The sequence below is a fragment of the Elaeis guineensis genome, chromosome 7, assembly GCF_000442705.2.
Source record: "Elaeis guineensis isolate ETL-2024a chromosome 7, EG11, whole genome shotgun sequence".
NCBI lineage: Eukaryota > Viridiplantae > Streptophyta > Magnoliopsida > Arecales > Arecaceae > Elaeis > Elaeis guineensis.
The window spans coordinates 94154733-94182224 of record NC_025999.2 but is presented as its reverse complement, the minus strand read 5'-3'; the positions used below and the strand labels follow the sequence as shown (position 1 = coordinate 94182224).

Sequence of the window (27492 nt, the reverse complement as noted above, 5' to 3'; positions counted from 1 at the left end):
TTGCGTTTTAGCGATAGTTATTGAATCGACAGCCTAAGCAGTAGTTAGACCAATCAACATCATATCACAGGCAATTCTCCGTTGGATCCTGTGTTATAGTTAGTGGAATAGGTGATTGATGATCTTTCTTATTACTGCTTTAGGTCACTGACATCTCCTGCTACAAGCTCACGACCTAGAGATATCCCGTTCTCAGCCTTATATAATGGCAGAGAATAACTCACAGAGAGGGAAGGAATTATTCCCCTCGATATCCTTACCTTGTTTCTTACCAAAGATGATATTCCTCCTCAGTTATGTCTCCCCATAAGTCCTGATCAGTTCTGTTTCTTAACGTGTTTTTTTCTCTCTCTTCCAGCAGATCAATTCTGAACACTTCAAAGGAACACGACAATCACTGTCTATATTTACCCAATTATAAAAACAATCACATCACTTTTCAGTCGAGCATTGGAGGATGATTTCTATGTACTCAAGAAAAGAATGCGTTGAAGGCAACTTGCTTGTTTCCACAGGAAAAGATTATGTTTCTCATCTCTTGCAACATCCACGAAGGCGCCAAAGCATCTAAATGCAAGGATTTATATTTTTTTATTAAAAAAATATATATATCAAGAGTACAGCAGGGGCACTGGGATCAGGGCTCTTTATTTTTGGCTATTGGTCGCTGGTGTTCTTTTAATGCTTGCTTGGAAAGGTAGTGCTTTTGGTTCTGCAATGGGATGCAATGCTTCTTTCTAGCTCTGTGATTGATGGCAGGCCTTTTGTACCACTTTTTCTCGCAAAAACTTGAGTGAGTGGGTGTTGAGAGACTTGGTGGAGTTTGAAAGATTTTAAAAGTTGGATTAGTAGATGGGGCTCTGGGTCCTTTCTCACGAGATTTAGGCTCCTAGTCACGAGACAAGTGTTGAGGACTGTTCATATTCCCAAGTGTATGACAATGACTGTTGTAGGCTAGTTTATTGAGCAGTAGAGCCTTCTTCTTTTGTGTGTTTGGGGAGTAGTTTTATGGATTTTGGGGATTCTGTTGAAGAGAGGGAGCAGAAGTTCAGAAATGCAAGGATTTATATCATGGATAAACAACTGCCAATTTAAAAACATTTAATTTTTCAAGATGAAGACTATATTGACTGTTTCAATAGAACAACACAGAGAAAACAAGGATTCACACACGCAGATGGAATCATCAACGAAGGGAAACTGGGAAGCCAATTCCTTGGCGAGTGGTAGGGAAAGCAACAAACACTGAACTTCCAAACACTCCGATCGCAACCGGCAATGCAGTGAGCACCTGCTCCACATCCTCGGACGGCACCGGGTAGAAGCACGACACTACGTTCTTATCAAACAAGGCCACCGCCGCGAAGATCAACACCGACATGAAGGCATGGACAAAGTCTATGAACTTTATTCTATACCTGGCCGCCGGTATCTCTGGAGGGAGAGGTCCGGTGCCGTCGATGATCCAGATGCCCCTGAAGGTGGCGAGGCCGTACCTTATTTTCCCAGCCGCGTCGTGGAAGGTGTCGGTGAAGCATAGGATGAAGCATGAGAGCCCGCAGAGGGCCACGAGGCACGCGGTCATGATTCGGTTGGCATCGGTGCAGCGGCCTAAGTTGGTGAGGATGGGTGAGAGGACTTGGAAGGCGAGGACCGTGCCGGTTGGGAGGAGGTTGGCGAGATGGGCGGCGCTCTTAAACGTCTGGCTTATGGCCTGCTGCACCATGGTCATCCTGTCCTCATCCGATGGCTCGGATACCAGGAGAGGCTGCTGCTCTTCTTCATGATGATGGGCTTCCATATCTTTCTTCTCTGCTGCCATGATACTGGTTTCTTCTTTCTGTTTCTTGTTTTGCCTCTTCCTCTAATTGGGAGTTGATCACGACGATCAAGTGGTCGACTGGTGAATTTATAGAGAAGGGGTCTGTGGGAGTTGAGGGAAGACGCGTGGGTGAAGGAATGGCTTGCAAGGAACATCACTGGAATTGCGGAGATGTCTTTGCTTTGCTTTTATTTTCGAAGGACAACTCGTTAACAAAAGGAAAGACTCAACCCCGAAGACGGCGTCTTCGTTTATTTTCTAGTTCTCATGGATATATATACACACACACTCACCTTAACTAATTGAGTCATCCGTTTTATTTTTTTTTTTTAAGAAAAAAGACGGCGTATTTGAGTTTCCTTTGGTTTCTTTACCTAGACGGCGGGATCTGGTGGCCGTTATATAACAGAGTTCCATAAAAAAAGCCGGAAGTGACGGCAGGCAAGCTTATCGGAGATGTTTGCGCTCACGTCTGGGCTTTTTTTCTTACGTGCGGTGCACAGCGGAGAATACTGGATAAAAGAGGAGGGAGCGTTAATGTGTAGGTGTGGGTCCGAGACACGGGGATCAAAGTATCCCGGTTGCGAGAATACTTGCTACAAAAGCCTTGTGGCATCGGCTCCATCTTTTGTTGATGCCGGTATCCATTCTTTTTTACATGACTGTTTATGGATGATGTAGATTTTGCTTTCTATTGAAGTTTCAAATATTTATCAGAAAAACTAATGGTATTATAGATTGGATGATGAGTTATGTGGCTAATTAAATTAGACCTATGTTTTCAGATTCTTCAACACATCTACCACATTAATTTTTGGATATTCTATTTTTTGATTTTCGTGAATGCATACATACTTTTTTTAATTAATTATTCATCCATTTAATCAAAAAAAAAAAAAAAGAATTGTGATATCACAGGATGATAGGAACCGATACCTCAGTATTATTCTCGTTAAAAATTTTCAAAATACTTCACCCCACCTCAACTATTGAGGATCGATGCCAACACTTGGCTATTGCCACATTAGCATAGAAGGTAACCTAGCAAAATCCTCAAGCATTAGAAGGCTGCTATGCTAAAATGTCATGTTAGGCTCTTTGGCTGGGTGGTTGTATAGTATATGCATATGAAATACATATAAGTCTTTGATGTATGTATCTACCTTTTTTTATCTACAGACCGGTTCATTTGACTTGGCTTGCCAACGTGATATTGAGGTTGATTCCATGCGCCAACGACTGTGGTGTTGATGAGTTCAATTAGTTGTTTTTTGTCATGCTTACTTCCATTTAAAATGGAAACGTTTCTTTAAAACTCAGTCATCAATTGCTCAAATTGGCATGTCATTGGAAGAGCAGACACCACATAACAAGAGACACTCGCATTTGTTAATGGGCTAAACGTGATAGAGCAACAGACCTGGATCTAGCCAGTAAAGGTTTTGGGTGTTGGGTTTGACATTTGGACCGAAGGCATGAAAACAAATTTCAAGGGTTTCTACAGAACTCTTATAATCTTTTTGGTACTGAATAAATATTTATGATCGTAAACATATAATCCCATATTCCGAATACTTCTATTCCATATAATCTCAGGCACACCTGCTACAAGAGAGGTAGTCTCAGGACCATAGCCAAGGGAGATGACATAACAGAATGAGAGGTTTTCTCAGCGATATCATCACAGGACCGAGGAGGAATTGGAATCAGGATCACCTCTTGAGAAGTTTGCCGGCCTATCCAGCAAAACCATTGTTCATGGAATAAACGCCTTAGGTAGCAGAAAGTGAGGGGCGGGGCAGCACTGTAGGAAATGAATCTCAGATGATCGGAGAAGTATTCAATCCAGCAATGCCCAAAAAAAAATGCATTTCCTTTCAAGAATTATTAATCTTACAGAAACTGCTACTATTTTTTTCTTTTAAGGTTATAATTTAAAATTTTTAAAGGTTAGAAACTGCTATTAATCAAAATTTGTCATTGATACTCTCTTGCGATTGCTCGGCGTGCAAACCGGGCCTAGTTGTTTGTGTTTTTGATCAATTAAACATCATGTAAACTTACAGAGGGAGAAATGAATGGAACCACCAACTATTAAAAGATTTTATCAAGTCACCATCCCATAAAGTGCTCATGAAAATCGTATCCCTTCAACACTTGTATGACACTAATTGTTTCTTTTTCAAGCCACCCCTCTTTATAAAGCAAAACTCTACGTTCATGAACCATGAGCTGGATATTAAATGAGTGAATACAAGAATGACTTGGCAGGGAAAAATAGGTTCGAAAAGTTCGGTTTGGGCCAGATTCGGAAATTAAACCCAATGCAAACAAATTGGTCAAGTTCGGTTTAGAACGATCCGATCTGGATCCACTTTTATTTTAATTTGGGTCCAAGGTTTACATTCTACCCGACACGTTGATGTAGACGGATTTACATGTAACTTTGGTTAGCGCTTAGATTTTCTTTTCCAATCTCAATTTATGGTTTAAGTGGAAGGTCACGGACTGGTCAGATGTATCACTATTGCATCTCCCTAGGTAAAAACGTATGCCTGGAGTCACATAACAGAGAATATCTCATCATATTGGCTCAGATAGAGTGGAGTTTGTATAAATTAATATGTGCATGAGCCAGATCCAACTTACTGCGAAATTTTTGAGATAGAAATAACATTAATACGTTTAGAGTTGCACGCACCTGATCCAAAGCCCACAAGCCTAAACGTCATTTCATCATGTAAATTAAAATTCCAGTCTTAATATTATAAAAAGGACTTGACAGCATCGGACTACATCAATTTCTTCGATCATTTGAACAGAGGATATTATGGTAGTTCGATGGTGGATGTTTGGCAAAACAACAAACAGCGCACTTCCCAGCACTCGAATGGCAACCGGCCACGTTCTCCATCGCCGTGACGACCAACGCAAACATGGAGGGAAGGGGGACAAGAACATACTCGAGTTGCATCTTTGGTGCCAAACAAGGATACATCTTCCTTCATGCGAATCCACCCTTGGATCCTCCACTGCTTACTTTTAGATCTGTGCAGCTGGATGAATGATGGAGTTTGAGATGCTTTGAGATTTATATAATGGGTGATCTAATGGTGGATTCTGTGAAGGAAGATGAATCATTCTTTGGCGTGAAAGATGCAACCCAACAAGAATTGGAAGGTGAGGACCGTGCCGGTGGGCAGGAGTGTTCTCTTCGGAACGTCTCTTCCAAGTGGAGCATTAAGTGAAGGAAATATATTTTTTTTTTGGTAAATAAAGTGAAGGAAGATTAGTATAGTGGTTGGGGGAATAATTCTTATATTTTCTTACAAGATTCTTAAATATGGATGTCAATGGATCGAATATGGATCAAATTAGTCAATTCCCTTATCTATCCTGTAATTGAAAATCCCATAGCCATACCCATTTTGTACCCTCCTTGGGTCGGATAAGATCGGATCAAATAGAGGTGAGGGTTGAATTAGATAGACATGATGAATCGGATTAGATCGGATAACTTATATGCAAATAAAAAAATTGCTATCATTATTCTTAAAGCATGCACTAATAAAATTTACAAGATTCTATAAAAAAATAAAAAAAGATAGGAACTTATATGCAAATACAAAATATGTTAGGAATGAATATATGTAAAAAAAAGTATAACAATTATTTTTTGAGAAGCTCATGCGTCACCACTATAATCTATATCACAACAAGCCTTAGAATTTTTTTTCCTCCAATTTGAATATTTCTTTTAATGATATAGTATTTCATCATGGTGCAATGACATTAGACAACTTCCGCGATAGCAAGTTGTTGTATGTCTACGCCTATCAACCTTGTAAGGAAAGACCAAAAAAAGTTATTGTAAAGTTTGTTATATCACCTTGTTTGGAAAAGAAACTCTTTTATTTTTTGATCTTTGTTTCTTCTTTTCATTTTGATGAGAATCTTGCACTTACAGGGACTTAAGGATTGTGGGGATGAAAAGTATAAAATGACTACGTCAAAAGCATGCCACCATCCACTTCCTTGTTTCAGTCAATGCGAGCAAGGTTTGTTTACATAAGGAAAATGGAATAGGCATTTCTCATCCGTATACTAAGTTCAGATCTTATTTGCTGTTCTGTAGAGATTTAAAATATTATGAGGACGTGTTTGGATCTCCAAGTTATGGAATGCTGTGGTGCCTGGCATCGTTTGTTTATCTGATTAACATATTTTCGATGTGCTCCTTTAGCGGTAGTTATTGAATGACCTTTTTTTTGGGGTAAAAGTTACTGAATAACTCAGTAAAGCCAACAATGCCCGATCGACCTAAACAGTGGTTAGAAAAATCAACACGATTGTATAGGCAATTCTTTTGTTGGATCCAGTGTTATGGTTAGTGGAATAGGTGGTTGCATGATGATCTTTCTTATTACTGCTTCAGGTCTTTGACATCTCCTGCTTTAAGCTAACGAGCTACAAGTATCGTGTTCTCAACCATATTACTGATGTGGCGAATATTTACTTGCCTAATCTCCGAGTAGATCGAAGTAACGTAACCCTAGTTAGGGAGAACCGAAATCCTGCACCTCGGATCATGACAAATCAAAGGGTATGATCGTATCAACACTACGGTCGCAGTGGTAGTAGCCACCATTTAGCCATGATTGCATGATCCAAGCCGTCATAGCTATGCTATCACGATGGAATGTGGGGACTCGTTACTGTATAGTTTTTGCACGATGGGAAATGATCCAAATGGTCATAACTGTAATGGAACTATCGAAGTAATTGTAATCATGATGGAATGCGGAGATTCATAACCATACCTGCAATTATTATACGTAGGGGACTGTTGGCCTATGCTCCGTCTATTTCAGTAACAACCACCGACCTTCCTCTATATACATAGAGGAAATCAGAGGATTCTCATGTAAGTCTTCAACGAAACATCAATTAATCATACTTTCTTTTCATCCTCTCTTTTCTACTACTCTTCAAAATTCGACCGGCTTGAGAATCAGAAGATTTTAATTGAAAAATCTCTGATAAATAAACTTACATTTTAGTTCAACCCTACGATCAATGAATTCAGATAGCCACATCTTAAAGATCTACATTTTGCTGTTCTTTCTGGCTATCAGCACGCACTCATTCCAACCCAACATTCTATTTTGGCTTGCACTCTTATTTGGCTCTTTTCTATTTTTAGCAAGTCAACACATATTCATATTTGGCTGGCACTCCTATTTGATCTTTATCCTTGTTTAGCTATTCTACATTTGGTTTCTCTTTACTTAGTATGTAATCGAGATATTCCTTCTTCTTGTAATTGCTACAATAGCTAGACCTTGTAATCTATATATACTCCTATTGAAAAATAATGAAAAGCAAGAATCAGAAATTATCCTCAATAAAGATATTACCTTCTTTATGGTATCAGAGCCTTGAAGCTCCAACAAGCATCCCTTCTTCTTCCTCCTTCTGTGCTCTCTTATGGCCACCAGTTCATCATTCTCCACCTCCTCCAATCCCTCTTCTCCTCCTCCACCCAACACAATGACCCCTCTCACCTTTCCATCGGCACAGCATTTTTTATCTATCAAATTAAATGCATCCAATTTTTTGATCTGGAGAAAGCAAATTACTCCCTTCTTAAAGGATCAAGGCCTGTTTGGGTTCCTTGATGGTTCTCACCCACAGCCCACCGATCCGATTGTTGCTACTGCTTGGCAACAACAAGATGCCCAACTCGTAAGCCTTCTTATTGCTTCATTATCTGAAGATTTGGTTCCTCTTCTTCTTGACAAAGAGACTAGTTTTGAGTGCTGGACCACTCTTCATGAAGCCTTTGGTTCAGCATCTCCTACCAGGCTCATGTCTCTGCATATAGAGTTGCAGAATCTACGTCAAAAACTAGATGAGACCGTCACCTCTCTACTCCGACGTGCCAAAGCTGTGGCTGATGAACTTGCTGCCTCTGGTAATGCCCTCAAGCCAACCGAATTTAATCTTCATGTATTGCGTGCTCTATGTGATGATCTACAAGATGCGGTCTCTGACATTCTCAATCGACACACCCCTCCGACATACACTGAACTTCATGGGCTATTACTTAGCCATGAAAGCATGCGGGCATTTAGAAAATTAACTGTTGCCGATGCCACTCCTACCAATCTTACCGTCAATACTGCTCAACGGTTCGTCCATTCTTCTAATGACCCTAGGCCCTCTATTGGCCGTGGCTTTACTCGAGGTCGTGGAGGACGTGGCAAGTTTGGTCAAGGTCGTGGTCGTTTTGGTCCACCTGGTGGCCGTGGTTCTCAATGGTGTTCGTTTTGCAATCATAACAACCACTCTAATGCCACCTGCTTCTATCGCCCTCAGCAACCATATCCATACTTTTCCTCTCCACAACCCAATGCCAATTTCTCATATTCACCATATCCAAATCCAAATCCATCTCAACGTCACCCTAATCCACCACTTCTCCCTACCCCTCACCCCTCCACTGCCCTCACTTGGTATCCAGATACAGGAGCATCTCACCATATCACTCCTGACATTCATTCTATGTCCTCCTATGATGAGTACACTGGTCCTGATCAGGTGCATGTAGGCAATGGTAAGGGATTACATATATCACATATTGGTCATGGTTCTTTTTTCTCTCCCTACTCTTCTCTTTCTTTTCAGTTATCTAACATCTTATACGTTTCTTCTATTTCTAAAAATTTACTTTCCGTACAACAGTTTGCAAAAGACAACAATATCTTTTTTGAATTTCACCCCTCTCATTTTCTTGTGAAGGATCGAACTACCAAGACCATAGTGTTATCCGGTCCGAGTAAAGGAGGATTATACACTCTCCATTCCAGTCCTTCTCCGTTGTCTGCATCTGTTCACGTAGCCGAGAGTACCACTCTTGATGGCTGGCACAACCATTTGGGCCATCCCCATTATCGCTTGCTTCGCTCCATGGTGAAGACCAATAATCTACCCTGCAAGTCTGCACATCTTCGTTCCCTTTGTCCCTCATGTCAATTAGGCAAGTCTAGTAAGTTGCATTTACCTCCGTCCCATCGTCGCAGTCAGTTTTCATTAGATCTTATTTATAGTGATATTTGGGATCCTTCCCCTACTCCATCTTTGTTAGGACACCGCTACTACATAATTTTTGTTGATGATCAAAGTAAATATATTTGGTTTTATCCATTAATGCGCAAATCTGATGTATTCTCTACTTTCTTACAATTTCAAGCCTTGGTTGAACGGCATTTCTCTCGTACTATTAAATCAATCCAAACTAACTGGGGAGGAGAATTTCACTCTCTTCCTCAATTTTTTCATAAAATTGGCATTATCCATCGTGTTGCTACTCCTCACACCCACGAGCAACAAGGGGATGTCGAACGTTGTCACCGTCATATTACGAAAACCGACCTATCCCTTCTTGCTCATGGATCCGTGTCCATGTCATACTGACACTATGCCTTTGAAACGACTGTTTTTCTCATTAATAGGATGCCATCTAAAGTCTCTAGTGATGTATTCTCCTTCGAACTCATTCACAACAAACCACCATCCTATGCCTTCCTACGAATTTTTGGGTGTCTTTGCTATCCTCTTCTTCGTCCTTACACTTGGCATAAAATGGAGTATCGGTCTCAACCGTGTGTGTTTCTCGGCTATAGTCCCTCTCATAGTGCCTATCGATGTCTCGATTTAAAAATAAATCGTACATATATCACTGGGCACGTTCGCTTCGACGAATCTACCTTTCCTTTTCAATCTCAGTCTTCATTAACTTGTCCACCACCATCATCTCCCTCTTCCCCACCTTCGAGCGTTATATTACTTCAACCTCTACAAGAGGCCACCCCACTACCATCCGTTTCTCCACCGATTCCATATTCTCCTTTGCATCATCTGTCCAACTCATCATCGGCTGCATCCCCCTTTTCTCGGTCTGCCTCAACACCTTCTCCTATGACCGATCCCACTCCAAGCCCTTTTAGCATTAACGACTCTGCACCTGTTCGGACCAGATTACTTACTGACCTCTATTGCAATTCCTCATCAGCAAAACCTTCCCTTCCTACGCCTTCTCCTACAACTAGCTCCCAGCAAGACAAAACCTCCCCTGACCCACCTGCCCAACCCACCCGTACACATTCCATGGTACTTCGACCCCGTTCCAACCAGCCATCCACCCTCACCACCACTATCCTCACCACAGAACCTACTTGCTTTACTCAAGCCTCTAAACACTCTGAGTGACGTGCTGCAATGACTGAAGAATTTAATGCCTTAATTCGCAATGGTACGTGGTCTCTTGTTCCACGTTCATCTCATCAAAAGAATTTGATCGGGTGTAAATGGATGTACAGGATCAAGAGAAAAGCTGATGGGTCTCTCGAGCGTTACAAAGCGCGTCTAGTTGCTAAAGGGTTCCATCAGCAACTTGGCCTCGACTATAACGAGACATTCAGTCCGATTATCAAACCTACCACCATTCGATCTATTCTAAGTATTGCAATCTCTCAAGGTTGGTCCATCCGGCAATTAGATGTTCATAATGCCTTTTTACATGGCAACCTAACAGAAGAAGTCTACATGTCCCAACCGTCAGGGTTTGAGGACCGCGACCATCCAGATTATGTCTGTCATCTCCACAAATCTTTATATGGGTTAAAACAAGCACCCCGTTCCTGGTTTCACCGTCTCTCCCAGTTTCTTCTCCGACTAGGATTTGTTGCCAGCAAAACTGATCCTTCATTATTTATTTTAAGGATGAGGTCTCATATCCTCTATGTGCTCATCTATGTTGATGATATTTTGGTAACCAGCAATGACTCCAGTCAGATCTCTCTTCTCCTTCAACAGCTTGCTAAGGAATTTTCTATTAAGGATCTTGGTGATCTCCATTTTTTCTTAGGAATTGAGGTTGTTCGAAACTCTACTGGATTATTATTATCTCAAAACCGCTACATTAAAGATCTTCTTTTAAAGACAGGCATGGTTGATTGTAAACATGTTCAGACTCCAATGGCCATGACAAAGGATTCTGATTCAGGGGGTGCTCTCCATTCGGACCCCACACAGTATCGCTCCATTGTTGAGGCTCTTCAGTATGTTACATTGACACGTCCGGATATTTCTTTTGCAGTGAATAAAGTATGTCAGTTTATGCAGTCTCCTAATACTGATCACTGGATTATGGTCAAACGCATCTTACGGTACCTTCAAGCTACAGCTGATCATGGGTTACATATTCGCCGATCCACCTCTCACTCTCTCCAAGCTTTCTCGGATGCAGATTGGGCGGGTAGTAGGACTGATAGGCGTTCCAGTGGGGGCTATGCAATCTTTCTCAGCCCCAACCTCATTTCTTGGGCATCTCGTAAACAGAAAGCAGTTATCCGCTCGTCCACAGAGTCTGAATATAAAGCCTTAGCAGATGCATCAGCTGAACTTATCTGGCTTGAGTCATTATTTCAGGAACTTGGCCATCCCTTACATGGTCCCCCGATTCTATGGTGTGACAATATTGGGGCCACTTATCTGTCGGCCAATCCTGTTTTCCATGCTCGCACGAAGCATGTCGAAATTGATTTTCATTTCGTTCGTGAACGTGTTGCAAGACATCAACTATCTGTTCAGTTCATCTCCACCTAAGATCAGCTTGCCGATATTCTCACCAAGCCCTTGGGTACCTCCCGTTTTAGGTTCCTAAGGGACAAGCTGAAGATTCGTGCTCCCGATTCTTCATCTTGAGGGGGTGTATCAGCACACACTCATTCCAACCCAACATTCTATTTTGGCTTGCACTCTTATTTGGCTCTTTTCTATGTTTAGCAAGTCAACACATATTCATATTTGGCTGGCACTCCTATTTGATCTTTCTCCTTGTTTAGCTATTCTACATTTGGTTTCTCTTTACTTAGTATGTAATCGAGATATTTCTTCTTCTTGTAATTGCTACAATAGCTAGACCTTGTAATCTATATATATTTCTATTGGAGAACAATGAAAAGCAAGAATCAAAAATTATTCTCAATAAAGATATTATCTTCTAAGAAGACAGCCGACCATACCATCACCTCAAACATGCACCGGACTCGACAGACTTCGGATTCTAACAGCAACATATACCATGCTACCCAAGTGGCAGAGACCTTTAAAGAAAAAAAAAAAAAAGGGTAGAGAATAACTTGCACAGAGAGAAGGGATTATTTCTCTCAATAATACCCTTGTCTTGTTTCTTGCCAAAGATGGTACTCCTCGTCGGTCATGTCTCCCGTAACTATCCAGGTTCATGCTGTTTATTATTTTATTTTTATTATTATTATTGTATTATTATTTTAAGTAGATTAATTCTGAACACTTCAAAGGAACATGGCCATCATCGTCTATATCTACCCAAACATCACCATTTCCGGTCGAGCATTGGAGGAGGATTATTTCCATGTACACAGAAAAGAACGCGTCGAAGGCAACTTGCTTGTTGCCACAAGAAACCACAAAGATTAATATGTTTCTTATCTCTTGCAACATCAGCGGAGCCGTCAAAGTATCAAATTCAAGTCTTTATTTCATGGAACAACCACAGCCAATTCCATTAATACTACCGTTTCAACACGAAGACCATATTGACAGTTTCAATAGCACAATACATGAGGGAACAAGGATCCACGCCTAACGCAGGGTACATGGAAGCATCAACGAGGGGAAACTGGGGAGCCAATTCCATGGTGAGCTGAAGGGAAAGTAACAAACAGTGCACTGCCCAACGCTCCGATCGCAACCGGCAATGTAGTGAGCAATTGCTTCGTATCTTTGGACAGGACTGTTGGGTGGATGTCTGATCAGGACACCACCTCTCAAGATCCTTTCAGTACCACGCAATGCAGCAGGAAGAAAGAAGAAATAAAATAAAAAAAAACAATCAAAATACGTGGATCAGCCACAAAATGGCTCGCCTCCACGGGACATGCAAACTTCACTATGGAAAAAAAATTTTACAAGAGGAGACCTCACCCTCAATCCTTGTACACCCAATTCTCTCTCACTTGAAGTTCCCCTCACAAAAGCTCTCTCTCTCTTGGAAGACCCCCTGAACCCCTGAAGTGCCTGGCGACCACTGTCCAGGAGCCTCCTGCTCATTGTCTCTCAGCGCTTCCACCTCTCTCTCTCCTTTCCGATTCTTACGGCTCTGTACGGCGAGAAATCCGAACCACCTCCTTACAGTTCGTCCACAGGCCCTTTTAAAGGGTTAAAACCTAATTAGATTAGGTTTAAGAGTCCTTTATCAACCCAAATCAGGTTCTGAACCATCGGATCAAAAAACAGATCAACCCACGCCCTCCGATCGCGATCGGTCCACGAAATAGTACCGTAGACTGCGCGAAACATGTGGAAAATGCCCGCGCGGTCCATAGGCCCAGCCGTGGACCGCCCGGTCCACGATGGACCGGGGCAAAGGGCCAGCAGGCCGCTGGGCCTGGGCCGGCCCGCTCTCGCACGCGGGCTTGCGCGTGCCTGGGCCGTGCGCCTGCCTGGGCTTCCCGCCCGCGTGGGTCGCGCATCCCGCGCGGGCCTGGGTCGCGCGTCCCGTGCACCACCGCCTGCGGCCGCGCCGCTGCCGCCGGCCGCCAGTCGTCGGCAGTCCTCCGCCACCTTGAATCTCGTGCCGACTTCAAAAGCTCGTATCTCCTCCATCCGAGCTCCGTTTCGAATGATCTTGGTCTCGTTAGACTCCATTTTTCATCGCGAACCTCGCTGTGGACTCAATGTGGGCTGAATCTTGAGGCATCAAATCCTAACAATCTCCACCTCGACTCGATATTCGGCCTCCTCCAAACTCCGAGAGCTTCTGGATCTCCTCGCCCCCATGCCCTGGGGCAATCGCCTGCAGATCATGGATGGGCAAACATGGGAGTCGAGCCAGGCTGCTCGATCCCATCTCCGTCGTATGCTGTGCTTCTCTTGACCTGAGACCTGCTCGGGGCATCATCCTGCGGCAATAGGAATCTCACCTTGCGACGTCGCCTCTCATCCTCCCGAGTCTCCTGTCTCGTGCCCGATCCGCCTCCTGGAGCTCCACCTGGCTCCCGAAGCACCACCTCGCTCTGGGATCTCCGTCAGGTAATAATGTCCTCTGCTCTCCTTCTTCTCCTCCAGCACAATCCTATTGCCGCGTAGCACCCTCAGGATTCCTCTACCAGCTACCGTCCTGTAGCCTCTCGAATCCAATCAGCTAAGTGAGATAAGATTCCACCTGAAATCGGATATGTATCGGACCTCTCCCAATCTCCTCACTGCACTGTCATGTGTCCTCCAGCTGACCATCCCAATGCCTCTGATCGCACAGCTCGATCCATCCGGCAGATATACAGTGCCCTTACTATTCTCCAGGGAGTCAAACTGCTCCTCTCTGCAACATACATGATAGGGGCATGCAGAATCTAATATCCACTGCTGGAAAGAAGTAGATACCTCGTCAGATATCTCCAGGACATCTCCATCTGAATCACTGCCGACCGTCGCTACAGCAGCCACCGTCTGATTTTTAAGTTGAGGGCAATCTCTAGCTAAATGCTCTAACTCCTCACATCGGTAACACCTGGTTTTACTCAAGTCCCTCCTGGACTTAGATCGCCCTCGTTGCGATCTCCTGTCGCTCCGTCTACCGCCTCCTGCTCCTCCAGAAGCTATCAAAGCTGAGCTACCGCCACCTGAGCTCGAAGCTGGATTCTCCCTCCTGAGAACCTCGTTCTGGAGTATCGCAGTGGTGACCTCGTCCTGGAGTATCGCCGTGGTGACCTCGTCCATCTTGATAGTGCTCTTCCCCACTAGAAGAGCAGTCACCAAGGACTCGTACGAAGGGGGAAGCGACGCCAGCAAAACCAGTGCCCTGGTCTTCTCCTCAACATTCTCCCCAATGCTGAGGAGGTCAGTGAGGATCTTCTGGAAGTGGCTTAGATGCTCCTGCACGCTCTGTCCCTCAGTCATCCGCAGTTGGTAAAATTGCCTCTAGAGGAAAAGAGTGTTGGTGAGAGACTTCGCCATGTACAACTCCTCGAGCTTCGACCACAGCACCGTCGGAAAGTCTCGCTCAACACATGGATCACCACCTCATCCATCAAGTACATGCGGATGGTACTCATCGCCTGCATCTGTAGCCGTTTTCAATCCCGCACCTCCATGATGGTCGGCTTCTCATCGCATAAGAGAGCATTGATCAACCCCTGTTGGATGAGCACGTCCTTCACCCTTGCCTGTCACAAGGAGAAATTGCTCTTACCATCGAATTTGTTGATCTCCATCTTGATTGTTCCTGTCTTCTCCATCTTCAGTCTTGCTCATCACCACTGCAATCTGCGTCCTTGTACCATCTTGCTCTGATACCACTTGTTGGGTGGATGTCTGGCCAGGACACCACCTCCCAAGATCCTTTCAGTACCACGCGATGCAGCAGGAAGAAAGAAGAAACAAAACAAAAAAAAAACAATCAAAATACGTGGATCAGCCACAAAAGGGCTCGTCTCCACGGGACATGCAAACTTCACTATGGAAAAGAAATTTTACAAGAGGAGACCTCACCCTCAACCCTTGTACACCCAATTCTCTCTCACCTGAAGTTCCCCTCACAAAAGCTCTCTCTCTCTTGGAAGACCCCTTGAACCTCTGAAGTGCCTGGCGACCGCTGTCCAGGAGCCTCCTGCTCCTTGTCTCTCAGCGCTTCCACCTCTCTCACTCTTCTCCGGTTCGTACGGCTCTGTACGGCGAGAAACCCGAACCACCTCCTTACTGTTCGTTCACAGGCCCTTTTAAAGGGTTAAAACCTAATTAGATTAGGTTTAAGAGTCCTTAATCAACCCAAATTAGGTTCTGAACCGTCGGATCAAAAAACAGATCAACCCACGCCCTCCGATCGCGATCGGTTCACAGAATAGTGCCATGGACCGCGCGAAATGTGTGGGAAACACCCGTGCGGTCCACAGGCCCAGCTGTGGACCGCCCGGTCCACGGTGGACCGGGGCAAAGGGCCTGGGCCGGCCCTCTCCCGCGCGCGGGCCTGCGCGCGCCTGGGCCGTGCGCCCGCCTGGGCCGCACGCCCGCGTGGGCCGCCCGCCCGCATGGGTCGCGCATCCCGCGCGGGCCTGGGTCGCGCGTCCCGCGCGCCACCGCCTGCGGCCGTGCCACTGCCGCCCGCCGCCGGTCGCCGGCAGTCTTCCGCCGCCTTGAATCTCGTGCCGACTTCAAAAGCTCGTATCTCCTCCATCCGAGTTCCGTTTTGGGTGATCTTGGTCTCGTTGGACTCTGTTTTTCATCGCGAACCTCGCTGTAGGCTCAATGTGGGCTGAATCTCGAGGCATCAAATTCTAACAAGGACCGGGTAGAAGCACGACACTACGTTCGTATCCAACAAGGCCACCGCTGCGAAGATCAACACCGACATGCAAGCATGTACAAAGCCCATACACTTTATTTGTTGGATGGATGTCTGATCAGGATACTATCTCCTAAGATATTTTTAGTACCATGCGATACAGTAGGAAGAAAGAAGAAACAAAACAAAAATAATCAAAATACATGGATCAGTCACAAAAGGGCTTGCTTCCATGGGGCATGCAAACTTCACTATAAAAAAAAAATTTTACAAGAGGAGATCTCACTCTCAACCCTTGTACACTGAATTTCTCTCTCACTAGAAGTTTCTCTCACAAAAGCTCTCCCTCTTGGAAGACCCTCTAAACCCTTGAAATACCTGGCGTCCGCTGTCCAGGAACCCTGCTCCTTCTCTCTCAGCGGTCTTACGTCTCTCTCTTTCTCTTCTCGGATTCCGCACGGCATCCACAGCAAAAACCGAATCACCACCCTTTCCCTCTGTGCCTCACAAGCATTTTAAAAGCTTAAACATGACTTAGATTAAGTTTAGGACTCCTTAATCAACCCAAATCAAGTCTCAGGCTGTTGGATCAAGATTGGAAGTCACCCACGCCGTCTGATCGTGCTCCGGTCCATGGAATAGTGCCGTGAACCGCGAGAAATACATGAGAAACACCGACGCAGTCCACAGGCCCAGTCGTGGACCGCTCGATCCATGGTGGACCGAGGTACAGGCCCAGGCAAGGCACCTGGGCCTGGGCCGGCCCGCGCGCGAGGGCCCACGCACTAGCTGGGCCACGCGCCCGATTGGGCCGTGCGCACGGCTGGGCCGCCCGATCGCCTGGGCCGTGCGTCCGGTTGGGCCGCACATCTGGGTCGCATGTCCCGCACATTGGCCCTGCCTGGGCCGCGTGCTGCCGCCTGCTGCCACGCCGCTGCCGCTCCGCCGGCCCGCCGGCGGTCCTCCATCGCCTCGGGTCTCGTGCCGACTTCAAAAGCTCATATCTCCTCCATCCAAGCTCCGTTTAGGGTGATCTTGGTCTCGTTGGACTCCGTTTTTTACCATGAACCTCGCTGTGGGCTCAATCTGAGCTGAATCTCAAGGTATCAAATCCTAACAATCTCCACCTCGACTCGATATTCGGCCTCCTCCAAACTTCGAGAGCTTCTAGATCTCCTCGCCCCCATGTCCTGGGGCAATCGCCTGCTGGTCATGGATGGGCAAACATGAAAGTCGAGCCAGGCTGCTCGATCCTATCTCTATCATATTCTGTGCTCCTCCTGACCTGAGACCTGCTCGGAGCATCGTCATGTGGCAATAGGAATCTCACCTTGCGATGTCGCCTCTCGTCCTCCCGAGTCTCCTGTCTCGTGTCCGATCCACCTCCTAAAACTCCACCTCACTCTGGGCTCCGCCTGGCTCCCTAAGCTCCACCTCGCACTGGACTTCTTGCTAGGTAATAATATCCTTTGCTCCCCTTCTTTCCCTCCAGCACAATCCTATCGCCGCATAGCACCCTCAAGATTCCTCCACCAGCTACCGTCCTGTAGCCTCTCGAATCCAGTCTGCTAAGTGTGATAAGATTCTGCCTGAAATCGGGTATGTATCGGACCTTCCCCAATCTCCTCATTGCACCGTCATGTGTCTTCCAGTTGACCATCCCAATGCCTCTGATTGCACAGCTCGATCCATCCGGCAGATATACAGTGCCCTCACTATTTTTCAAGGAGTCAAACTGCTCCTCTCTGCAACATACATGATAGGGGCATGTAGAATCTAATATCCACAACTGGGAAGAAGTAGATACCCCGTCAGATATCTCCAGGACATCTCCATCTGAATCACTGCCGGCCGTCGCTACAGCAGCCACCGTCAGATTTTTGAGTGGAGGGCAATCTCTGGCTAGATGCCCCAACTCTTCACACCGGTAACATCTGGTTTTGCTCAAGTCCCTCCTGGACTTAGACTGTCCTCATTGCGATCTCCTGTCGCTCCGTCTACCGCCTCCTGCTCCTTCAGAAGCCACCAAAGCTGAGCTACCGCTATCTGAACTCGAAGCTGGGTTCTCCCTCCTGAGAATCTCGTTCTGGAGTATCGCTGCGGTGACCTCATCCATCTTGATGGTGCTCTTCTCCACTAGAAGAGCAGTCACTAAAGAACTCGTACGAAGGGAGAAGCGACGCCAACAAACTCAGTGCCCTGGTCTTCTCTTCAACATTCTCGCCAATGCTGAGGAGGTTGGTGAGGATCTTCTGGAAGTGGCTTAGATGCTCCTGCACGCTCTGTCCCTCAGTCATCCGCAGTTGGTAAAACTGCCTCCAGAGAAAAAGAGTGTTGATGAGAGACTTTGCCATGTACAACTCCTCGAGCTTTGACTACAGCACCGTCGAGGAAGTATCGCTCAGCACATAGATCACCACCTCATTCGTCAGGTACATGCGGATGGTGCTCACCGCCTGCATCTGTAGCTGTTTTCAATCCCGCACCTCTATGGTGGTCGGCTTCTCATCGCACAAGAGAGCATCGATCAACCCTTGTTGGATGAGCACGTCCTTCACTCTTACCTGCCACAAGGAGAAATTGCTCTTACCATCGAACTTGTTAATCTCCAACTTGATTGTTTCTGTCTTCTCCATCTTCAGTCTTGCTCACCATCGCTGCAATCTGCGTCCTTATACCGTTTTGCTCTGATACCACTTATTGGGTGGATGTCTGGTCAGGACACCACCTCGCAAGACCGTTTCAGTACCATGCGATGCAGCAGGAAGAAAGAAGAAACAAAAAAAAAACAATCAAAATACGTGGATCAGCCACAAAAAAGCTCGTATCTACGGGGCATGCAAACTTCACTATGAAAAAGAAATTTTATAAGAGGAGATCTCACCCACAACCCTCGTACACCCAATTTCTCTCTCACTAGAAGTTTCTCTCACAAAAGCTCTCCCTCTTGGAAGACCCCCTGAACCCCTGAAATGCCTGGCGTCCGCTGTCCAGAAACCCTGCTCCTCTCTCAGCGGCCTCACGCCTCTCTTTTTCTCTTCTCGGGTTCCGCACAGCATCCTCAGCAAAAATCGAATTACCACTCTTTTCCTCTGTGCCTCACAAGCCTTTTAAAGGCTTAAACATGACTTAGATTAGGTTTAGGACTTCTTAATCAACCCAAATCAAGTCCCAGGCCGTTGGATCAAGATCGGGAGTCACCCACACCGTCCGATTGTACTCCGGTCTATCGAATAGTATCGTGGATCGTGAAAAATACATGGGAAATATCCACACGGTCCACAGGCCCAATTGTGGACCGCCCGATCCATGATGGATCGGGGTACAGGCCCAGGCAAGGCGCCTGGGCCTGAGCCGCGCCTGTGTGCGGGCCCGTGCACGGGTGGGCCATACGCCCATCTGGGCCACGCGCCTGGGTCGCACGTCCCGTGCATTGGCCCCGCCTGGGCTGTGCGCCGCCGCCACTCCGCCGGCCCGCCGCCGGCCGCCGACAGTCCTCTGCCGCCTCGGATCTCCTGCCGACTTCAAAAACTCTTATCTCCTCCATCCGAGCTCCGTTTGGGGTGATCTTAGTCTCATTAGACTCCATTTTTCGCCGCGAACGTCGCTGTGGGCTCAATATAGACTGAATCTCGAGGCGTCAAATCTTAATATTATTCTATAATCAGCCTCCGCTATCTCTGGAGGGAGAGGTCCAGTGCCGTCGATGGTCCGCATGCCCCTGAAGGTGGCGATCCTGTTCCTTGTTTTCCTGGTCGCGTCCGGCTGGAAGCTGTCGGTGAAGCTTAGGACGAAGCATGCGAACCCGCAGGAGGCCACGAGTTACGCGGTCAAGGTTCGGTTGGCATCGGTGCAGTGGCCTAAGTTGGTGACGATGGGGGACAGTACTTGGAAGGTGAGGACGGTGCCGGTTGGGAGGAGGTTGGCGAGTTGGGCGGCGCTCTTAAACGTCTGCTGCCTCTTGGTCATCCTGTTCTCATCCGATGAGTCAACGAGCAGGAGAGGCTGCTGCTCTTGATCTTCATCATGATGATGGGCTTCCATATGATCTTCTATCTATGTTGCCAATGACGCTGGTTTCCTTTCTTCTACCTCCTTCCCGAATTAGGACTTGACCACGACGATCAAATGATCGATTGGTGAATTTATAGACAAGGGATTCGGGGCCGGGGAGTTGAAGGGAAGGGTAGTGAAGGAATGGCTGGCAAGGAACATCACTAGAATTGTGACCGTTATATTAAGGGTTTCATATAAAAAAGCCGGGAGGCGCGGCAGGCAAGCTTATCGGATGTTCGCGTTCACACTAGGACTTTTTTAGCTACAATGAGAGAAAACGGGGGGTTTTCCAGGGTGCTAACGTGTTGCGCATGAGGATCGAAGTGTCCTGGTTGCGAGGAAACCTGCTACGAAACCCTTGTGGCATCTGAGGGTGATGGATGATGGAAATTGCTGTTCTTACCAAAAATTTGTTAGAAATGCTAGAACTCTATCCTAATTTTATTCTATCTAGTTATCCCACATATAATAGATATTTTTTTTATTCTACTTAGTTATTTATTCTAGAAATTAACAAAGTTTGTTTTGTGAATATTGGCTTTTGAATTTAGATAAAAGTTAAACATTCCACTCACATAACGCTACATTTAATGGATTTTTTGGCATCTCCTTTAGGATATAGGAAGAGAGAGGAAGAGAGTGAGAGGTGTTCTGTTTTGTGAGACAAGAGTCTTCTTGTGTAGCTTAATTTTTTAATAAAATATTTTTTATAAATTTTTTCATCCAACATATCTTCTCAAAATAGGGTTGGTACGATCGATCTCCGGATAGCATGTCGTTTTACATTGTATCAAAATGAGATTGGAGAATGGTCAAGTAGTCTGCAGCTTCGATTAAATTTATCCAAAATACAGTATTTGGAGTGATGACTTGATTATTAATAATTCGTATATTCATAGCTCAACATGGTTAAAGAGATTTCATTAATTCATTGTACAGTAATGCAAATTTATGGATTCTTATTTTAGTGAGTCAAGAGATGAATCATTATAACTGATGCTACTACCTTTTCTCTTCATAGGTTCAATATATTGGATCTCGTTGATATCAATATATTTACTTTTGCTATAATCGATTCTTTTTATAAGTTGAATAATACTTTTTATTCTATGCGGAAAGCTATTGTCAAATCTTATTTGAAATGATAAGATTTATGGGATATCATAAATGAGTTAAAGATGCTGTCAACAGATATTTTCAACAATAAGATTGCAAGAAGAATTATAGAATTTGAAATCTTGGAAGGTGCCGTGAATTATTCAAATATTAGTTGATAGAGTATTGTTTTTATATTTAGGATACACAAGAAAAGAAGGAAGAATGGGATATTTTTACAGCCATCCGCTCAAGTTCTAACAAGCTAATATATCACAAATAAAAATTACCTGGAGAGTAATTTGTGGTTCCATGCTTTTTTAAAAATACAGAAAAAAATAAAATTAGTGTAAAAGATGAAGAATTGAGCTTAGAAGGAGCTTGATTAGTTTGAGGTTGAACCAAATTCCAAAAACCCAAGAGTATGATAGGATAGATTAGCTTGAGGATCGATTAGGTCCAAAAGAAAATTAATTTGGAGCACGATGAGCTTGATCAAATGGATGCTTTATTAAGTTCAGAAGGGCTTTGTTTGAAAAATTTGCCGGAGGATTTTATAGAAGATGTGGAGATTGTAGTCTCTAAGCTCATGGTCTCTTTCTGTGAAACTGTTCATGAGAAATTTTGCTGGACAGTGATGAGCAAGTCGATCTCCGAACTCGCACATCAGGCTGCCAGAGCTCGATGATAGGTTGCACATGATAGGGAGCTCTGTCGTCTACGTGGATGGTATCCGTAATCCAAGGTTACTGTGCCCCTTTAGCCAATTAAATACGATAATTAACGGATGTTGAAGGGTGCATTAGCCGGTGCCGTCTCCGCCGCGGAAGTTTTGATTAGGGGATCGAAGCCTCATGAAGTGGTTATGATATTTAATGGGATCATGTGGTCGAGCTCAAGGACACGTCCCATGGAAGATGGTCCTGCTATGGCCATTAATGAGGGTGCATTAGTCCACATGATGACCCAAAGTTACGTGCAAAGGTTCTTCATTAGAAGTTTGGTCGGGACAAAGATCTTGCTAAGATCTGGTGCTTTAGGCCTGAGATCACTGGTCCTAATTTGGACTTAGTTTCTTGTCTTTTACCGATCGCCGCCATGTTGTCTCGTTCTTCAGTTCTGCTGCGGTGTAAGACATGGCGATTCAAGAATTCCGGCTGCACGGCGGGAGAGTTCTACCCAGGTCCCAAAAGATGTCGAGAAGCGCAAGAAGAATCTTCATGCGTTCATCATCAAGAAGAACCACACGTTGTTGTTACTCTGCTGACGTGGTACTCGGCGGGGATGTACAATGTGAGTATCAAGATGCATGGTCCATTGAAGACCGTGAGGTACAAGGTGGAATCAGGGCACAAGGCAAACAATGGGCTTCATATCACCGTCCAATTACTTGAGCCTATCATGGAGCAGCTCCCCATTCTCTTCTATGGGGACTTCTGTTAGCTGGCTAGAGTTGTGACTGCATTATTTAATTACTAATTCGATAAGTCATTACATGTTGTTCGTTGTTACTGCGACAATGATGGAACTTGTTACTATGGTGTTTTATAACATTGATAAGTTCAATATTATCTGTATAGGCTTTGCAATGAGTGGACATGTTGAAAGTGCATTGCTTGTCCTACCTATGCTAAAATTTTATTTATAATTTTATTTAGAAAAATAATTGTACTATTTAGAATAGATATTCTTTAATCTACTTAACTATTTCTTTTAGAAGTTATTATTTTTTTTTTCTTCTAATAGATATTGGGTTTTGAAGCTACCTAGAAATCAAACATTCCATTCATATGTTGCTCTATTCAAAAAAAAATATTTGGCATCTTTTTTGCAGTTGTTGGGGGGTAACACCTTAGTCGCCGCAGAATGATGAAAGAAGTTTTGATGTACTTTGAGTATTGTTTGAATTTTCTTGATGACTGACCTAGGAATCAGCCAGCTGGACATTCTAAAGAAGCACCTATAGGAAGAAGAAACTGAGATAATACTAACTGTTGGAGGGAAAAATCTTCTTTAATGATGTAGCCCGTCTTCGCCAATCATTGAGCGGAGCCGATCTCTAGGGGTTCGACTGCACTATGTGTAATAACCCAGATAAAAAAAAAAAAGGGACGGAAGGAGGACTCCCGAAAGGAGTCTTCTTCTCCGATGAATCCCGATCGGAGAAGAACTCTAGGCCTTTTAGAACTCTAGTATCCCCTATAAATAAGCCTCTCCCTCTCTCAAGACCCTCCACCGGTGATCTTCGAGCCCGATTTCTCTTCTTTTCTCCGAAGAAGCCGCGGCAGCCTCTTCTCGTGTTCGTCGGAAATTGAAGGTCAAAGAAGCCCCCGGAGTTCAGGTAAGGGTTCAATCTTTCTTCCTCTCCCTCTTCTCTTTCTTCCCATGTTTTTAAACTCCTCGCCGGCCGTCAGGATCGCCGGAAAATCCAAGAATAAGATGACCCCTGTTTTTGCTTTGTTTCGGCCGGACTCTTCCCTCTCTTTTCCGACCACCGGCACCGTCGGTTGCGGCGTTCCATCCCCGAATCGGACCCTCGTCTCTCACTCTTCCTTCCCTGAAAGTTTTGACCGTCGGTGACCGACCAACGATCGGAAAATAAAAAAAAATAGGGACGGACCTCTGTTTTTTTTCGAAAACCCTTCGGCTCGCTGGCCAAATCTCGCCGCCGACCGGCCTTGCTTTGTCGCCGTCGAGTGGATGTCGCCCCCCTTGTCGGAGCCCGACCAACCAACAAAGGGACCTCACGGTCCCCTGTTTTGGCCCAAAGGAACCCACGGGAAAAGAGAAGAAAAGAAGAAGGAAGAAGGAAGAAGAAGAAGAAAAGAAAAGAAAAGAAAAAGGAAAAAGAAAAAGAAAAGAAAAAGGAAAAAAAAAGAAAAAGAAAAGAAAAAAAAAGAAAAAAGAGAAAGAAAAAAAAAATAAAATAAGAAGAAGAAGAGAAAAAAAAAATTTCTCTCTCCTCTCTCTACCTTCTCTCTCTAGTTTCTCTCTCTATATTTTCTCTCTCTATTTTTTCTCTCTAGATCTTTCTCTCTTTTTGTGGATTTTATCTCTCTAGAATCTTTCTACTCTCTCTCTGATTACATCACAGACCCTAGGATAAATTTGAAATAAAAATATGATGATTTGAGATTGCTCCGAAATTCATGCAGTAGATCTGATCCCAGTCCGATTCTATTTGAAATTTGTAACACTTGATTTATGTTAAGTCACCCTGATAGGACCTCTGATGATCCCGACTATGACTGCCTCATCTGAAGGATACGAAGATTTCTCTCTTCATTTTCTCTCTCTACTTTTTCTCTCTAGAATTTTCTCTTTCTTCATGGATTTTTTTTCTCTAGAAGTCTTATGGATCAGTGGAGGATCCTGATACATAGACAAGTCCTAATTTTGGTTAATCCGAAGAGAGGTCCTCGATCTGTGGATCGATTATCGATAATTTTCTCTATATATGATTTTTATATTTGATCAGGGTCATGAAGAGATACGATTGTCTGCATAAGATATCGAGTGGAATATCTTGTTAGAGAAATTTATAAATCAAAGAAGAACATTAATTTTTGTGCTTGGATCAGTCACCGGTAAAGATAAGAATCTCTGTACATGATCATCATTATATATGTTATTTTATCGTTGGTTTTATCTCCTTGATTTTGCAACGTTGGATTTGAGATCGATGAATTTGTTATATCTGAGACATTGTTATTTATTTATGTGATTTTGAGCATGAGTATGTTATATCAATACATATGTATCAGCGATTGATGGCATGATTATGTGTATGACATATTTATTACACTGCAAAAGATGAATTGATTAATGAAGTTAAATATCATAATTTTATGAAAATGAAAAGAAAGAGAAATATGGTTTGGACTGACCTTGTCATGTGGAATAGCTTGCCAGGAGCTTATGCCTGGGACAGCCCCCACAGGCTTATGTGTGAAAGAATATGATCCGAGAAAGATCATGAAGAATCTGATTCGAGAAAGATCATGAATGATTTGATCCGAGAAAGATCATGACCACTTTGATCCGAGAAAGATCATGAATATTTCGATCTGAGGAAGATCACAGAAATCGATCCGAATAAAAAATCGTCGCATGATCCTGGTAGTCCAAAGCCAAAGCCAAAGCCAAAGCTAAAGCTAAAGCGAAAAAGAAAAGGATTAAAGATGATGTGATAATAGAAGAAAATGGAAAGATAAGACATGAAACAATCTTTGAATAAAATTGTTTCACTTATTTAACATATGATGATGCATCTCTTTTGATAAAACAGATAATCTATAAATGTTTGCAGTATTCTGGACAGTGAACATCGACTTTTACGTGTTATTGCCTATCATTATTTTCAGATTATATTATTATATTGGTGTGATATGAGAATTCTTACTGGGCTGTAAAGCTCACACCCCTTCATTTTCTTTTTCTTCTCAGAGTTACAAGATGTCCATGGTTAACTATGGTATGGATTTGTGAGTGAGCGGATGCATAGATAGAGTACCGTTGATACCTGATCAGAGGATTGAAGGAATGTTAATTGTAATTATGCAAGTTTTATGAATTATTATTGAAATTAAATATTATGGTTGATAAGGTTGTAATGTTTTAATTTGGCCTTGCATATTCTTTAGGGCTTGCTCTAAGGAGTGTGCGGCCATCACGTATCCGACCCGGGTGTTGGGTTCGGGGCGTGACAGAATGGTATCAGAGCTTAGGTTATGATCATTGGAGATTACGATATAAATAATTAGGATGTGATAGAATAATATCAAAGCTTAGGTTTAAGATCACTAAGATTATGAAGTGATATCAAAACTTTATGTAAGATCAGTAGGATGTGACAGAGTGGCATCTGAGCTTAGAGCTTAGGTTATGTTCATTTGGAGACAATGATACAAGTGATTAGGATATGATAGAATAGTACTAGGGCCCAAGTCTAAGGTCACTAGGGATTGTCATATAAGTGATATCAAAACTTTGAGATTATAATCAATAGAGTATGATAGATAATATTAGAGTCTGAGGTTATAATCATTAAGGATGTGATAGAATGATATTACAATTTAGGTTATGATCATTAGAGAATATGATTTAAGCGGTATTTAAGCTTAAGATTATAATTATTTGAAATTATGACTTTAGTGATATTTAAACCTAGGTTATGATCATAAGGAACATGATTGACATAAAAGAAAGGAATTAATATTTGGAATTTGAATCAATAAATACTATGATGAAACTTTATGTATAAGTGGTATATGATGACTATAATAAAATTGACAAGTTATATCTTAGATTTCAATTAGTAAGGTTGACCTAAGTATGAAAGAGTTGATCTTGAAATGAAGTGGGAGGTATTGATAAGTTATGTTGAGTATACTAGATGATTTTGAAATATAAAACTTATATGATCGAAGATCATGATACTTTTTCTAATTTCGATGATAATTGACTGAGCATTATGAATTTTGGACTTATCAAAAGAAAGTTAATTAGGGTATGGTCTAAGAAGAAATTTCATCATATGAGAGAAAAATATTTTTGAGTATTGAACCTATAAGAGGTCATATATGAAACCCAATCTTAGATAAAAAAAAATATATATATATATATACTTAAATTTTATTATGAGAATATGAGATACACATCTTGGTGAAATTTTTTGGTTACTCAAAATATCATATTCTAAATATGATTCCTTGATCTTTCAAGTTGCATTAAATTTCAAGTCAAAAGCTTACTCTTCTAAGTGGTTCAAAAGTATTTTGATATTATTGTTAAATTAAAGAAGAAAATTTATTGTGTCAGAGAATGATATACAGGTTATGATGAAATCTTTTTAATAATTCATATTACTATCTTTGGATTAGATTTTTTTTGTGATTATTGAAGATGGTGAAGTATATTAATTATTCATGTCAAAGTTTGAATTTTTTTAAATTAAATTAAGACACCTTGTTAGTGTTAAATTTTGAATGACTTATACAAGAGACAAAATTTTGTATGGATTTATTGATTAATATTAAGGATTGTAATAAAGGGAGTTCTATAAGAAATAATCAAGTTGATTCTACTTAAGGATGCTGGCTTGAGTTCTTCTAGTTTGTCAAGTTAGAATTAA

At 43.3% G+C, this 27492-nt stretch overlaps 1 protein-coding gene and 1 pseudogene across 1 annotated transcript; both read right to left on the bottom strand.

The window, feature by feature from the left end:
- Positions 1-643: 643 nt before the first annotated feature.
- On the bottom strand, positions 644-2044 carry LOC105032218 (protein DMP6). The gene has a single exon (XM_010906597.4). The coding sequence runs from the start codon at positions 1820-1822 to the stop codon at positions 1187-1189; it is 636 nt and encodes a 211-aa protein (XP_010904899.1). The 5' UTR covers positions 1823-2044; the 3' UTR covers positions 644-1186.
- Positions 2045-12534: 10490 nt separating this feature from the next.
- LOC140859368 (protein DMP6-like) lies at positions 12535-20631 on the bottom strand (annotated as a pseudogene).
- Between the last annotated feature and the right edge of the window lie 6861 nt (positions 20632-27492).